This window comes from Microcebus murinus, chromosome 11 (genome assembly GCF_040939455.1).
Source record: "Microcebus murinus isolate Inina chromosome 11, M.murinus_Inina_mat1.0, whole genome shotgun sequence".
Taxonomy (NCBI): Eukaryota; Metazoa; Chordata; class Mammalia; order Primates; family Cheirogaleidae; genus Microcebus; species Microcebus murinus.
In genome coordinates, this window is record NC_134114.1 from 40,614,798 (window position 1) to 40,631,326 (window position 16,529).

The 16,529-nt window shown below is 34.4% G+C and overlaps 1 protein-coding gene across 4 annotated transcripts in view; it reads left to right on the top strand.

The window, feature by feature from the left end:
* Positions 1-16,529, top strand: part of GPBP1 (GC-rich promoter binding protein 1) — a 100,542-nt gene that overhangs the window by 68,327 nt on the left and 15,686 nt on the right. For 3 of the 4 annotated variants that reach the window (XM_012775646.3, XM_012775645.2, XM_076008035.1), the window contains exons 4-9: positions 2,793-2,916; positions 3,050-3,273; positions 6,866-6,932; positions 7,996-8,055; positions 15,075-15,259; positions 15,832-15,972. In XM_012775646.3, coding sequence (XP_012631100.2) covers positions 2,793-2,916; positions 3,050-3,273; positions 6,866-6,932; positions 7,996-8,055; positions 15,075-15,259; positions 15,832-15,972 — 801 coding nt within the window. The remainder of the gene's footprint in view (positions 1-2,792; positions 2,917-3,049; positions 3,274-6,865; positions 6,933-7,995; positions 8,056-15,074; positions 15,260-15,831; positions 15,973-16,529) is intronic. The other variant, XM_012775648.2, reaches the window with a different exon arrangement.

The window sequence follows — 16,529 nt, forward strand, 5'->3', positions numbered from 1 at the left end:
TTCTTTCCCCCTTCCCCTCCTCCCCTCCCCTCTTTTTCCTTTTCCAGCTAATCAGATTTAGCAGTGGGGCTCAGATATGTTTTGTTTTTGTCTCAGAAGACTGAAGAATTGGGAGAATTGTGGTCATGTAGCTTTCCAAATTAGTTTGCTACGACATTGTATAATTAGTTGTTTAGTAGCATGAAGCCTATATCACCCACCATGCTCTTCATTTCTGCAAGTAATTAGTCAATAAGAAGTGTTGTAGCTCAATAAATGGCTTGGATCGTATACCTAAATATTTCCAACTAGAACTTTTTAGTTAAGTGTAAAATATAATCAGATTTCAGGCATTGTCTGTAACCAGTATACTAATAACAGCAGTATTTTTATTGTCATTTAAAACTTGTGTACTTAACCCGCATTCTTTGATGGAAGTAGTATTTCAGAAGTAGATACAGGAAATGAAGGAAATGGAGAGAGGCAGCTTAAGAGGTCTTGTCATAATTCCCCAACCCTCTTGCCATTACCTGGTTGACATTCAAGTAGATTTGAACAGTCATGCAGTTAACTCCTCTGCTCTCTAATGGGAACTTCAAAATTAGATTTATAGGTATCCTGTTGTTTGCATGAGTTGAAGAAACATTTGTTTGACTATTTCACTTAAGGATTTTGGCAGCTGGGTATTTCCTTACAGCTTTGCAGAAAAGCTTTACCTGTTTATAGTCCTGTGAGCAATATACAAGAGTGTTTTCTCAACCTTTACTGTCAGCTACATTTTGTCGTTTTCATTTTTGCCTATCCAATAGGCGAGAAATACCAGCCTTGTTTTAATTTGCATTTTCTTGATTACTATAATAGAAACTGCGTGGGTATGTTTTCATGTGATTTTTGCTTCTTCATATTTCTGAGAATTGCCTTTTCATATCTTTTGTTCATTTTTTCCCCATGGGGTTGTCCTTATTTGTATTGATTTATAGAGTGCTACCTAATTTATGTCTTTATTTCCACAACTTGTTTGCCCATTAGCTTTGTGTTATGTCAAAGTTTTTCAAGTCTTAACTGTCATTTTTCATAGTGTCTGCATTTTAGATCTTGTTTAAGTAGATCTTCCTCGGGAATTATAAAAATATTCATCTATATTTTCTTCTTTTAATGGTGTTATTTCTGATGTTTAGTGTTTTTTGTTTGTTTGTTTTTTGTTTTTTTGAGGCAGAGTCTTGCTCTGTTGCCTGGCCTAGAGTGCCATGGCATCATCAGCGTAGCTCACAGCAAACTCAAACTCCTGAGCTCAAGCAATCCTCCTGCCTAAGCCTCCAAGTAGCTGGGACTACAGGTGTGTGCCACCATGCCTGGCTAATTTTTTTCAATTTTTAGTGGAGACGGGAGTCTTGCTCTTGCTCAGGCTAGTCTCAACTCCTGAACTCATGCGATCCTCCCCTTCGACCTCCCAAAGTGCTGAGATTATAGGCATGAGCCACCTGATCCGACCTAGTTCTTTTTATCCCTGTAGAATTTACTCTTATGGATGGTATGAAAGAGGATTCTAACTTAACTTTTCTTATTTCTGGTGGAAAAGTCTCATGTACCCCCATTGGTTTAAAATACTGTCATTATCACAAAGCAAAGTTCTCTTTCTATATCTATACCAGTAGTGTGTTTTAGTATCTGGCCCAGCAAGTAACTTTCCACACCCCATTACCACTTTCTTTCTCAAATGTTTTTTGGGAATTTTTACACATTTTCCCATTCATATGACCATCTGTGTCCATCTGTTAAAATAGAATTTGTTTAAAATGTTGGGAGTTTTGATTGTGATTTTGTCAGATTTAATGGATTAATATTGGAGCTTAAATAACAACCTTTATAAATAGGACTTTATGTTTCTAATATTTTGGAATAGTTATATATTCTCTTATTTTGATAACTTTTTAAAAACCTTTGTTTTGAAGAAGGAGAGTTTGGAAATACATCTAGGGGACTTAAAACTGAAGTTTAATTTGATAATGTTTTTCTTTTTCTTTTTTCTTTTTTGAGACAAAGTCTCACTCTGTTGCCCGGGCTAGAGTGCCTTGGTGTCAGCCTAGCAGACAGCAACCTCAAACTTCTGGGCTCAAGAGATCCTACTGTCTCAGCCTCCAGGTAGCTGGGACTACAGGCATGTGCCACTATGCCTGGCTAATTTATATATATATATAAATATATATATATATATTCATTTTTTTTATTTTATTTTTTTTTTAGTTGTCCAGCTATTTTCTATTTTTTTTTCAATAGAGACAGGGTCTCGCTCTTGGTTAGGCTGATCTCGAACTCCTGAGCTTAAACAATCCACCCGCCTTGGCCTCCCAGAGTGCTAGGATTACAGGCATGAGCCACCATGCCTGGCTGACAGTTTTTTTCTGATGCAGAAGAAAACCTTGAGCCTTAGTGAAAATGTTTATATATCAAGTAATGTGTGATACAGAATGTTATATTTTGTTATAAGAGAAATGTGTCATATTTTAACTTGTTTTCCTTACAATGATTGGTATTTTGCCTTTGATTTTTTTTTTTTTTTTTTTTTTGAAAAGTAGACGTTCAACTCTTTCAGAAAAGGTGCACTTGTTTCTTTTAGGTGGTAGAAAATGGACCAAAAGTGAAGTCCATCTGATGTATTTAAAGTTACCCAGTTTTTGAATACCTTGAAAATAACTATAAAATGTTCCTTAACCATTTAAAATTCTTGGAAATAAATTGGAGTAGTACTAGTTTTTAAAGCTGTATTTAGGGTTTTTTAAAAAGTGTATTTACTTGTATATAATTTGTTTCAGTCATCATTGAATTTTGAGAAGCATTCTGAAAACTTTTCATGGACCGAAAATCGTTATGATGTGAATCGTCGACGACACAACTCTTCAGATGGCTTTGATTCTGGTGTTGGACGTCCTAATGGAGGTACAATTTGCTAAGGAATGATAGGGATTAAGGATAATTTTCTTCATGGTCTTTTGAGAAAGTTTTGATTGCAATTCAGTCTTTAAGTATGACTATCTTTGAATTTATGTTACTTTATTGTTACCAAATAAAGGTAACTTTGGAAGGAAAGAAAAAAACGGATGGCGTACACATGGAAGAAATGGTACTGAAAACATAAATCATCGAGGGGGATACCATGGTGGGAGTTCCCGTTCTCGTAGCAGTATTTTCCATTCTGGAAAAAGCCAAGGACTACATGAAAACAACGTACCTGACAATGAAACTGGGAGGAAAGAAGACAAGAGAGAACGCAAACAGTTTGAGGCTGAGGATTTTGTAAGTTTCTTGTAATTTTAATACAGATGAAATTTCTGCAAGTGCTGTCAAGGTACTCTTTATGATGTTTTTATCAATACAGCTTGTTTTCTGCAGGGATCACACTCAACAAGTATTTGCCCAATTATATTTTTATTCTTTTCATTTTGTGAGGTCTTTTGTTCACTGTCTCCCTACCCTCTGTCACCCAATTTTCCCCTTCTTTTCTTTTTCTCTGCTTCCTCTCCCCTCTCTTTCTTTCTTTCTGCCTTGTCAGGCTTGGTTATTCCAGAGCCTTGCCATGTGACTTCTTAAAACTTTTGGATGTATTTATAAGTTTTATTTTTTATAGAAATTTGAACAATTTCCCTTAGAACTAGCTGGGGAAGCTGAACTTTGTACCTTCTTGCAAGCACATCATAATATCTCTAAACAGTTATTGATAGCTTTTGGAAAGACTATTATTTTACCAATACATTTTGTTTAGATTGTTGCTTTTAAATAACACTTGTTTGTTTATATGTGATTCTTGCGTTAATCCCAGGATAGCTCTTCTTGTCTTTCAGCTATTTCTCTATTCAAAATTTTGGTCAGGGAATGCAAACTAAAAGTTATCCCAGGAAAAATGCAATTTGGCATGTTAACTCCATCATTAAGAATATATATAAGCTAATTACAAATAAAATATTCTTAGTTTTTAATGTTTTATATACTGTATTCTTTTTTTTTTGAGTCAGAGTCTCACTTTCTTGCCTGGGCTAGAGTACCGTGCCATCAGCCTAGCTCACATGCCATCAGCCTAGCTCACGGCAACCACAAACTCCTGGGCTCAGGTAATCCTCCTGCCTCAGCCTCCTGAATAACTGGGACTACAGGCATGTGCCACCATGCCCGGCTAATTTTTTCTATATATATATTTAGCTGTCCAATTAATTTCTTTCTATTTATAGTAGAGACGAGGTCTCGCTCTTGCTCAGGCTGGTTTCGAACTCCTGACCTTGAGCAATCCTCCCGCCTCAGCCTCCCAGAGTGCTAGGATTACAGGCGTGAGCTACCGCGCCTGGTCTATATACTATATTCTTAAAGTGAGCTAGAGAAAAAATGTTTAAAAAGTCATAAAAAATAGAACGTATATTTATTAATCTTTAATTGAAAGAGGGCCATCATGAAGGTCTTCATGTTGAATAGGCTGAAGAGGAGGACGAGGAGGAGGGGTTGGTCTTGTTGTCTTATGTGGCAGACGCAGAAGAAAATCTGTGAATAAGTGGACTCTTGTAGTTCAAACCCTTAGGGTTAACTGTATAAACAATCTGGGAATAATAGTGCTCTCTCATAGTTTTGAGAGGGTTAGATGAGTAATACAAGTAAATCACGTGAGATAGTACTTGACACGTCGTAAACACTCAATAAAAACTGAATGTTGCTATTGTTACTATACCCCACTCTACTCCACTTCCAAGTTGGTGATCATTAGCTTTTATAATTGTTATTTTTTCTGAGGCAGTGTCTCACTCTGTCACCTGGGCTGGAGTGCAACAGCACAGTTGCCTCAAACTCCTGAGCTCAAGTGATCCTCCTGTCTCAGCCTCCTAAGTAGCTAGGACTATAGGCACCACCACATCTGGCTAATTTTATTTTTTTATTTTTCTGGATAGAGATACCATGTTATGTTGCTCAATCTGGCCCTGAACTCCTATCCTCAAGTGATCCTCCAGTCTCAGCCTCCCAAAATGCTAGGATTGCAGACATGAGCCATTGCATCTGGCCCATTAGCTGTTATAACCCTAGACCTGAAATATAGATGCAGAGTGTAATTTCTAATAGTATATTTTGAAATGCTATGCACATATAATCACTACCAAAATCTTCTTAACCCTATTTAGTTTCTATCCAAGAAGGAATCATACTGGTATGCATTTATACTTTTGTGGGACTTTAGAGTAATATCAATACAGTGTTAATAATTACTTTTGTGGGTGATTGAAACAAATTAGGATTCATTTTATTCAGCATATATTAAATAGTACGTTCTTTAAATGATGCGGGCTGTGTGGCTAGGTAATATAAAAAATACCTGATATAATAATGGAAATTTAGGATTCTGGAGATTAAATATATCTCTAGAATCAAGATTATCTTTAGCATACCCATTCAATGCTCATCTCACTTTGCTTTTTAATAATCCTGAGCATCACTTGTTCAAATAAAAGTTTGCATTTTGCTTAGGGAATGAGTTGTGTTAACTAAAGTATCTAGTGATGAAAACCTACTAAAAGAGTTGGGGGCTAAGTGCAATGGCTCACACCTGTAATCCCAGCACTTTGGGAAGCTGAGGCAGGAGGATTGCCTGAGGCTAGGAGTTAGAGACCAGCCTAGGCAACTTTGTGAGACCCTATCTCTTAAAAAAAAAAAAAAAAAAAAAGCTGGTGTGGTGGCACAAACTTGTAGTCCTCACTACTTGGAAGTCTGAGGTATGAGAGGATCACTTAAGCCCAGGAATTTGAGGCTGCTGTGTGCTATGACTGTGATACTGCACTCCAGCCTGGGTGACAGTGAGACCCTGTCTCAAAAATAAACAGTAAAAAAGAATTAGAAAATGGTCTGATTTTCCTCTTCTTTGATCTCAAACTTATGCTAAGGAGGGGTTGTTTCTCAGGCTGATGCAGAGACCCACATTCTCTTTAGTTTGCTTTCTCTTTTCCTTTCTTTTCCTTTCCCTTTTTCCCTTCCTTCCTTCCTCCCTCCCTCCCTTCCTCCCTTCCTCCCTTTCTCCCTTTCCTTTCCAACAGAGTCTCACTCTGTTGCCTGGGCTAGAGTGCCTTGGTATCAGCCTAGCTCACAGCTACTTCAAACTCCTGGGCTTAAGCAATCCTCTTGCCTCAGCCTCCCAAGTAGCTGGGACTACAGGCATGTGCCACCATGCCCGGCTCCTTTTTTCTATATATTTTTAGTTGGTCAATTAATTTCTTTCTATTTTTAGTAGAGATGGGGTCTTGCTCTTGGTCAGGCTGGTTTTGAACTCCTGAGCTCAAGCAATCCTCCTGCTTCGGCCTCCCAGAGTGTTAGGATTACAGGTGTGAGCCACCACACCCAGCCATTGCTTTGTTTTTTTATTCACTCGTTTTCCTCAGTCATGGATGTGAAGAATATTAAAGACATTTTCTTTGTTTTTTCATACTAGCAGTGAGTATAGATAGTAACCATTTCAGTGCATAGTAAAGCATATTGGAAGTAAGGTTTATAAAATAATTTTGAATGTAGGTTGAGTATTTCTAATCTGAAATTCTTGTGACCAGAGTGTTTCAGATTTAGAATTTTTTTGGATTTTGGAATATTTGTACTATACTTAGTGGTTCAATGTCCCTTGTCTGAAAATCTAAAATCCAAAATGTTCTAGTGAGCTTTTCCTTTGAGCATCACATTGATACTCAAAAAGTTTCAGAATTTGAAGCGTTTCAGATTAGGGATACTCACCTGCAGTTTGAGTTGATTATATTCTATTCCATATTTACACCATGTATAATTTTGAGATTGCCTTTTTAAAGATTTTATTTTTAAAACATGAGGTGTTTTAAATATTTGTTTTAATTTTCTCATTTCTAATTTTTTCCAGCCGTCTTTAAATCCTGAATATGAGAGAGAACCAAATCAGAATAAATCTTTAGCTGCAGGTGTATGGGGTAAGTAATACTTGATCTATCTTTAAGGGGCACAAAATGTTAATATTTGTAGGTTTCACTTTTGTGTGTTTTCTAAAATAAGTAGGCTAGAATAAAACTTTCTCTTTTAAGTATTTGTTTTTGATGTGCTAAGCTACAAAAAAGGTAACACCTATTTAAAAAGAAGGGATTTGGAGTAGAAGAGTTTGATTTGAAGTAGTTGATTTGTACATGTTAGTACCATTAAGTATACTCAACTTAAATTTGAGTTCTCTGAAAATGATTGTAAATTAATGTAATCAATTGGTAATCATTTTGAGAGCAGCCAGATAATCTAAAGAAATAAAAAACTTAGTTTAATTTTTAGTTATGCAAAGTTGAGAACTTAGTTAACTGTAATATACAAGTGCTTCTGTTCATAGAGTGACATGAAGTTAATCCTTTTACCTATGAAAATGGTTATACATAGACTGTTAAAAATATGTATAAATTTGCCTATGGAGTTAGTCTGTATTAGAAATTATTTACCTCTCTGATTTTAAAATCTTAATGAGAGTTTTTCTGCTAATAATTCCCTTTTCTTTAAAATCTCTGTGAGTTTAATTTGATAGCTTCTTACAGAAGATTAAACTGCACTCAATAGTACAAATTAGACAGCTTTTTAAAGATTCAAGTGAAGTTTAAAATAATGGAAAATTATAATGTGGAGATTTGACATCTGAAAAATAAATTTAATTATTTGATACTAAATTCAGAGGTACTGTATCCACTTTGGAACTTGTACACATGCTCATTTGTATTTTTCTATTGAAAAATCAACAACCTACTAAAACAAAAGGATTGTGGCTTGTGACAGCATACTAGTCCTAACAATGAAGGCATTATTTTAAACTTTGCCACTTCCTGTGCTTTATTGTATTTATGGGGTGAAACTGGGGAATAATTTTGTTTTCTTTTTATCTCCCTCTTTATTTAAGGGTTTTTTGAGGGTGGGGGTGGGGGTGGTCAGACACTTTTGTTAGAACCATGTGAATGGCATTGTTTTTTCTGTATTGCAAATTAGTATTTCTACCACTCTCCCCAGGCCTACACGCCCTGACACACACATACCCAACCAAAAAAATCTCCCAAGCTCCTCTCTTAGGTATGTTTCCTTATTATTCAGTTTTTCTGGGAACAGCTGATTGCATAAGAATATAGAACCACTTGGAAGGTGTTAAATAGAATCTCTAAGAAATTAGGAATAATTTGGATTTGAGTAGAATGAAAGTAAATTAAAAAATCAAGAATGTCAGTGAGCGTTTGTCATATAAAACTACCTGTAGATACTATTGGTACTGATCCTTGGTTGATTTAATTAATAATCTTAGAAATGATTTAAAGGCAAAGACATCTTTGAAAATAATGAGACTAAAATGTATTAATATAAAGATTTTGGTTCTACTGTTTCAGGGTTGTTGGTCTAAGGATTTTGAGTACTAGTTGAAAAGATGTTTAAAAGGAAGATGTACTCTTTTCTGTATTTAGGTAAACTAAGAATGTATCTGCATAAAAAAATGGTTAATTGTGGCATGGTTAATTGTTAAATCCCCGATACTTCCCATAGGAATACAATGAAACTTTCATTGTATTACACTTTACTATTCCTCTCTCACTTTCCCCCCTGGGTTCCCAAGTATTGTTTTCCCCATTGCAACATTTAAAATAGCTATGTTCCTGAGGAAGACGAGAGAATTTTAGGAAAGACTTCAATAGAACTTATCTAGTGCTACTTCTTTCCAGGTAAGTAAAAATTTACTAACAAAATGTAATATGTATATATAAAAAAGCAGTTCGTCCATAAAACTACAATTCTATAGCTCAAAAATTGTCAGAGTCCAAACATCATATCCTAGTCTTTAAAAAATACTTGAGGGGAAAGTAATTAAGCTACTTAAAGTTTAATTCTACTTAGAACTTAGTTGGCATTATTGGAAATACCTTCATTCAACTGTATCTGTGACTTCGGTAGTGTTTTAACTGACATCAGAGCTGTTGGGTGCATAAGATTAATGGTTATTAAATAATCTACATGTTTTTTTTTAATAATTGAATACTAAAACATGAATTCAAGGTACTTCACTGCTTGTGAGAATTTTAAATTAGTTTTGTGATTGAATTATTTGTGGGCGGATCAGGAAGTGGGGAAGAGAGAGAGAGGAGTATTTTAAGTGTTTGTATGCAATTTGGGATATAATTTGTGGCTGTTGACTTAGGTGTTTTTAGAAGTCCTGTAGGCCCTTTCTGTGTCGGTACCTCAGTATGTCAGCAACATATTCTTTGCAAAGCATAACAGTTAAGATGTTAAATAATGAAAAATGTCAGTAACTACAATTAAGTGTAGTCTTGTTTCAAATCAGCATTTTTATTTGCTTCTGTTTGAAAATTTGAGTTGTCCTGATTTTTTTGCTCATATTTGATATACTACTTTACTAGCATAAAAATTCATTGCTTAGATTTTTTTGTTTTGTTGAGCATTCCAAATTAAAGCAAATTAATGACTAGTTCATGAAGGTGGATTGTTTTCTAGAGAATTCCAATGATAATAGGCCACATCCATACAGATCGAGTTTCGTAATTGCATTAAATAAGGCAGAGCTTGAAGAAAACCTGTAGGGTTGTTTTTTAGGAACTTTTGTAAACAGAAGTAAGGGAAGGAGAAATTATTTGTCAGATTTGTTTGACAGTATTCTCTTGATGGATCATTTTGTTTATATATTGAAAGGAGTCTACTTTCCTTGAATGACTTTTTTATATGAAAACAGTTGTTAATAGTGTTTTAAGAAGAAAAAGTAATGCAACACATGTTCAGGGCTGAGAAGGAAATTAACAGGATTTGAATAGATTACTTGACACAGGTAAATTTTATTTGGTCAGTGTTAGAATTACTACTTGTTCATCTTGGAAGAGCTTTATATTTGTGAAGTGCATTTCTCTAAGCCTGTTCTTTATATTAATGTCAGAGACCTCATGAAAGGAAAAATACCGTATCAGTATTGATATAAATTATTATTATTATTACTGTATTGATATAAATTATTAGTGAAACATTTACATAAAGCTTCATAATACTGTAAGCCAAAAACATTTTTAGTTAAATAAAAACATTCAACACCAACAAAATTTAAACTATCAATCTTTATAAAAATCTTAAACAGATTATTTTTCTGTATTAAAATTAGTGTTCACAATAGGAATTTGTTTTACATTGCTGTGATACAGATTCTTTGTGTTTGGTATGTGCATATTACTATCTTATATGACCAAATTTTCTCTTCATATTAATTTGAAAATTTTCGATTAATTTGAATACCATTTACCTTTCACTTAGCTACATGCTTTTGTTTACACATTTGATTTGCCTTTTATGTTAAGATAATGAGGAAACTAAATTAGTAACTGGCATCGATGTGATGGTGACTTTGATGTCACTTGGTGTAGTGTATGCTTTTATTAGTATTTTATGTTGGAATGGTAAACATTTCAAAATATCTGGTGTAGGAATACTCTAATTTCCACTTTCTCCAGTAATATTTAAGAGTATTGGCTTTGGAATCAGATAGATATGAGCCGTAGCATTAGATCTTATTATTTAGGTTTGGGGCAGATTTCTTAATCTCTGAGTGAATTTCCTCATCTATAAGATGAGGATGATCATAAAAATCTTAGTGAAAAAAGCATTAAGGTTAAATGTCTACTGCATAAAATTTCTGATCATGTCATCATGTTTAATAACTGTCAGCTAATTATGCTAGTCAGATAGAATAAGTGAAGGAGATTGTAGTTGAAGATTTATTAAAAGGCCAAAAAAAAAACAACAGTGGGGCAATGTGTGTGGGGATTTCCAGGCAGTAGACCAAAGCATGAAGTAGTTAATAATATTGATTGAATCAAAAACTTCATTTATGTAGAAGGTAGCTCAATGGAGAGCATAGTGAAAGACAGAAGAGAGTGAGGAATTGAAGCATCAGCTCTGAATTATCTATGTCGCCAATTTATTTTATAGTACATTATTTTATGTGACATTATTTTAATTCTAATTTGTCTTCCCAAGAATTGGGCCACTTCTCTTCCACTGCTGGTTTTGTATTTAAACAAAAAACTAGTTCTTATATTCATAGGTATGGGGACAGATTGGATAATAAGATAATAAAACAATATTTAAGGTCAGTTATTGCTAGGTTATAGTTATTTGTGAGGATAGAGGGAAATAATGATATGAAAATCCAAAATTTATATTTGCCTTCAGGTGATCTGGACTTAAATTGGAATATGAGAATACTTGTGTTTAGGTGAGGTAATAATTAAGCACATGCAACTTATAGAAGGAAATCACTGCAGTCACTTATTTTCTAATTCTTTTATATGGTCTTTCATCAGTGTATAAATTTTCTCTTTAAAAGTATAAGCAGTTTGGGTCTTTTTCATATAGTTTACCAATTGACAAAGAGGGCATGGATAATGTTTGAATTAAAGAGCATAACTATGAGGAAAGTTTGTTCTAGGTGAATTTGTGGAGAATAATCTGATGAACCAATTTATAAATAATTTTTAGTTTGCCTTTTAGTACCACCATTACCCCTTGCATTACTTGTAGATAATTATTACCTTTAAGAATACTTTCTTTTTCTTAAATGGGCATGTTTATGTAGTTTACTCAGGTTAGTTATTCAGTATATAGATTGGTTTTTATCATGTTTGTCTTATAGTTTTTCTCATTTTTCTTGCTCATATGAGTCAACTCAAAATTCTTTTTTTTGAGACAGAGTCTTACTCTGTTGCCCCTGCTAGAGTGCCATGGCGTCAGCCTGCTTACAGCAACCTTGAACTCCTAGGCTCAAGGGATCCTTCCGCCTAGGCTTCCCAGAGTGCTAGGATTGCAAGCATGAGCCACCATGGCCAACCCAAAATTCTTGAAAGAGGCCACTTTTAATTTTAATTGTAATTGGAAGCCTACATTGGAGATAGTATATCATTTGTGTATTTTTTCCCTAGTTATTATTTTTTAAGCGATAGGGTCTCAGATTTGTTGCCCTAGGCTGGAGTGCAGTGGCACAGTCATAGCTCATTATAGCCTATAACTTCTGGGCTCACGCAATCCTCTTTCTTCGGCCTCCCACGTAGCTGGGAATACAAATGTGTGCCACCAAGACCAGCTAATTTTTTTTTTTTTGTAAAGATAGGGTATTGCTATATTGCCCAGGCTGACCTTTAACTCTGGCCTCAAGTGATCATCCGGCCTTGGCCTTCCAAAGTCCTTGTAATTATTTAAATATAAAACATTTCACAGTAACTCTGAGACAAGTACTATTGTTTTCCATTGTATAGATGAGAGATTAAGTAACTTGTAGTAAGGTTGGAGCTAGTATTCAAATTCTGATAAATCTGGTACAAAAGCACGTTTTCTTAACCTCTGTTATCATATTTAAATATGAATGCTTAATAAGCACAGTAGCTATGTATCTGCTTCTTTTCCCTCCCAATCCCTACTATCTTCCTTCTGTTCCTTTGTCATCTCTTATTTTGCTACCTACTCTTATGATTGATTTCTTAGGAGGCTTCATTTTTCTTCTTTAGAGACTATCCCATCATTCTTTGTACTGAAGATGTTGCTGAGGAAATAGAGTATTTCTTACTCCTTGTTATCTAGGAATCCAATTTTAGGAAAGGTGGAATTTGTGGTCAGGAACTATATTGAGGCTTAAAGATAGTATACCTGCTTGCTTATCTACTCTGCATCTCTTTCTACCTCCTAGTTTTGATCAGTTATTATGTTTAAAAATGTTTATTTCTTCTGGGTATCTTCAGGCCTCCATGTGGGATCATTTTCTTTCTGCTTAAAGTAAGGATCTTTCTTGTTGAATTATTTGATAATCTATTTGTCTGAAAAAGTTTCATTTCTTTCCTTTGCCATATATCTGGCATTTGCAAGTCCCAGTCTCTTCTATTCCAGCCATTAGGTTCCTCTGTGCACACTGTAAACTGAAACCTTTTTCTTTACTTCTCCTTCTAGAAATGTGTGTTGAGGTCATTCCCATGTTGATTACCCTATTCCTATTCTATACTGTTGTATTTGGTTTCCTCCTCCATTATAGTAATTTTAGTGTTAAGAATCAAGAAGGGAAAGAAGATAAACTTGAATGCTTTGTCGGCCATATTGAACAGGAAGTCTTCATTAGTCTTGTTTTAAACTTAATTGCAGTGTAGTGATAAAACCTGATCCCTGTTTCAACACCTGGATTCCTCTGAGAAGAGACCTTGCAAACTCTTAATACCTTTTGCATTTCCCATTATCAGTCATTCTTCAGATTCCTGGGTTTTGTTTAATTTAGATTTATAGTTGCTTGTTAAGATTTTCTTTTATGTTAATTAATTTCAAGAATCTTTTAAAATACTTTATTCATATTGTATTCTGTTTACCAAAAGTAATAATTGGATGGCTTACATTATTTAGTACAGTTTCTGATGTTCTTCATTGTTCTGTTTGAGATTGTTTTTCTAAAATTTTGTTTTGTTGACTTCATTATGTAATATCTTCAGAATAAGCCATACATTGGTGATATACTTTCTGTGTCCTCCTTGCATGCCCGGAAGATGTCTTTCTGAGACCTTCATATTTGGCTTTTTTAAGGCAGTTGAGAAGTTGAAATGTTTCCTCTAAAAAGACAACATTTGTTTAATTTTGGGAAAGCTGAACCTTTTCTCTGTTTGTTTGGGCCCTTGTTCTTTTATCCTTTAGCATTTTTATAGGTAAAGTATCATACTAGCTTTGTCTTTTAGAAAGTTTGAAGCTCTGAATGAACCTGAGAGTCCCTCCAGTTTTTCCTAGGAGTCCTTGTTTAGTTTGGGTTTTGAGGTGATCCAGTGGGAAGTTTGGTTTAGTTGTTTGGGGTTGGGGGAACACCATCACAAACATGTGCCCAGCTCACCAGTTCACATCTTATTTGATATGCAGAATTAATTTAAATTTTATGGGATTTATCTTTTCGAGTTAATTTTTTTTTTTTTTAAAAGATGTGATCTTGCTCTGTCCTTGGCTGAAGTGCAGTGGGACGATCATAGCTCACTGTAGCCTCAAACTCCTGAGCTCAAGTGATCCTCCTGCCTCAGTCTCCTGAGTAGCTGGGACTACAGGCACACGCCACCACACCCAGCTAATTTTTAAAAAAATTTTTGTGGAGATGGAGTCTTGCTATGTTGCCTAAGCTGGTCTCAAACTCCTGGCCTCTAGTAATCCTCCCACCTCAGCATCCCAAATTACTGGGATTACACGTGATCCACCACACCTGCCCTGAGTTAATTCTTTTATTCTAAACTTCCAACTATGAAACTGATGCTTTCAGAGATTTTTTAAAATAAGAGTAGAAACATACTTACTGCATTAATGATGAATATGTGCATGTGTAACATCTGTTTGATTATATGTACACATTGATTAAACTCTAGGAATATTGTTTCATATTTTTAGCATCTGCAGTAGTCTTAAAGCCTGTCTTTAGCAATTATTATTCTTAGTACCATCTTCAGAAGCCAGAAATAAGTCGGTTGGTTTGCATTCACACAATTCCTTGAAACGGTCAGTAAATATGTGAATGAATTGGTATTGTGAAAATAGAATTCTCCTTCTTATTAGTCATAACTTAGATTTAGAAATAGAATGTAGTTCTTACTGGTAATAACATTGTAAGTCAAGTAAAAGTAATGAAAAGAAATTGAAAAAATTTTCTTTTCAAATGGCAAAGGTAAAAATAGAACTGTATTTTATATTCTAAGTGTTGAGTCATGAGGATGAACTTTGCAATTTTAATTTTTAATATAAGTTAATGAAAAGTACCTTGGAATGTGATTAATCTTGGTTTTGTCAACATCCTGGGCCACTATCTAGCAGAATTCATCTATATTACTAGACATTGTGCAATTTTTGCTATATTCTGTAGGATTATGTTGTAGCTGTATTTCTTAAACTGGAATATAATTTGTACTTATTTAGCTTAATTATTCTACTCAGGAGGCAGCTGTTATTTTTTAAAATATAATCATGGTTTTGAATATATTATTCATTTGGTAATTTTATGCTGAAATTTGAAATTGTGTTTGACTCTTGCTCGTGCTTTATTTATGCAGAATATCCTCCGAATCCTAAATCTAGAGCTCCAAGGATGCTGGTCATTAAGAAAGGTAATACAAAAGACTTACAGCTATCTGGATTCCCAGTAGTGGGAAATCTTCAGTCACAGCCAGTTAAGAACGGAACTGGTCCAAGTGTTTATAAAGGTTTAGTCCCTAAACCTGCTGCTCCACCTACAAAAGTAAGTTCTAAATTGTTACAAAGGCAAGTTTTGAGTTAATATCTATTTATATTGAGGAAAAAGTTTAAAAAGTTTACTTTAAAGTATGGGAATATTCATGGGGTATTGACTTATATAGGTGGAAAGAATTGGCCAATTGTGAGCTCTTAATTTCAGTTATCTTTTGTGTGTGTTTGTCCATGTGTGTTTTCTTGTTTTAGTAGTGGTAAATGAAATTCATAAGATTTTTGTTTTGGTAGATATACTTGTGATATATTTGCTTAATGATAATATTTAATGCTGTTTACCTGGTACTCAGTTTTAGGTTTTTGAAATGCTTGAGTATTTTTTTATTAAGTGAAAGAAATCTAACTTTAGGTTTATAAAGCCTTGAAAAAAATTACTATTTAGTAGAGATTTTTATCTGAATACTAAGCTTTGATTTTATTTGTAATAAATGGGACAGAGAACCATGTACAAATGATGTAATGAACCAAATGTAGTCATTTTTGTTTTTATACTGTTCACTTTGTTTTCCTCTGTCTTTATAATCGGTTTTTGACAGCCCTTAATGTTTATGTGTTTTTCTTTAGCCTACACAATGGAAAAGCCAAACTAAAGAAAATAAAGCTGGGACTTCTTTCCCTCATGAGTCTACATATGGTGTTGGCAACTTTAATGCTTTTAAATCAACTGCCAAGAATTTTAGTCCATCACCAAATTCAGTGAAAGAGGTATGGCATTAAAAATTATTCCTGAAAAATATAATTATAATTTATAAATTCATTAAATGAATACATTAAAATGAGATAGTTTAGTTCCTTCAGAAAACTTGCTTCACATACTTCCCTCTATTTGCTAGCTACTCTTGCACATAGGGAAAGTAGGAATAATTTTTAAAATTTTAAATGAAAATTTCCAGTCTTACTCAAAAGTATGGAAAACAATACATTGAAGCTCCCATATATCCATCAATCAGAAAAATACTTTTTAAGAAAAGAATTATTGACTGGGCATAGTGTCTCATCCCTGTACTCCTAACACTCTGGGAGGCCAAGGTGGGAGGATTGCTTGAGGTCAGAAGTTTGAGACCAGCCTGAGCAAGAGCGAGACCTGTCTCTATACTAAAAATAGAAAAAAATTAGGCTGGGTGTGGTGGCTCATGCTTGTAATCCTAGCACTCTGGGAGGCTGAGGTGGGAGGATTGCTCGAGGTCAGGAGTTTGAAACCAGTCTGAGCAAGAGCGAGACCCTGTCTCTACTATAAATGGAAAGAAATTAATTGGCCAACT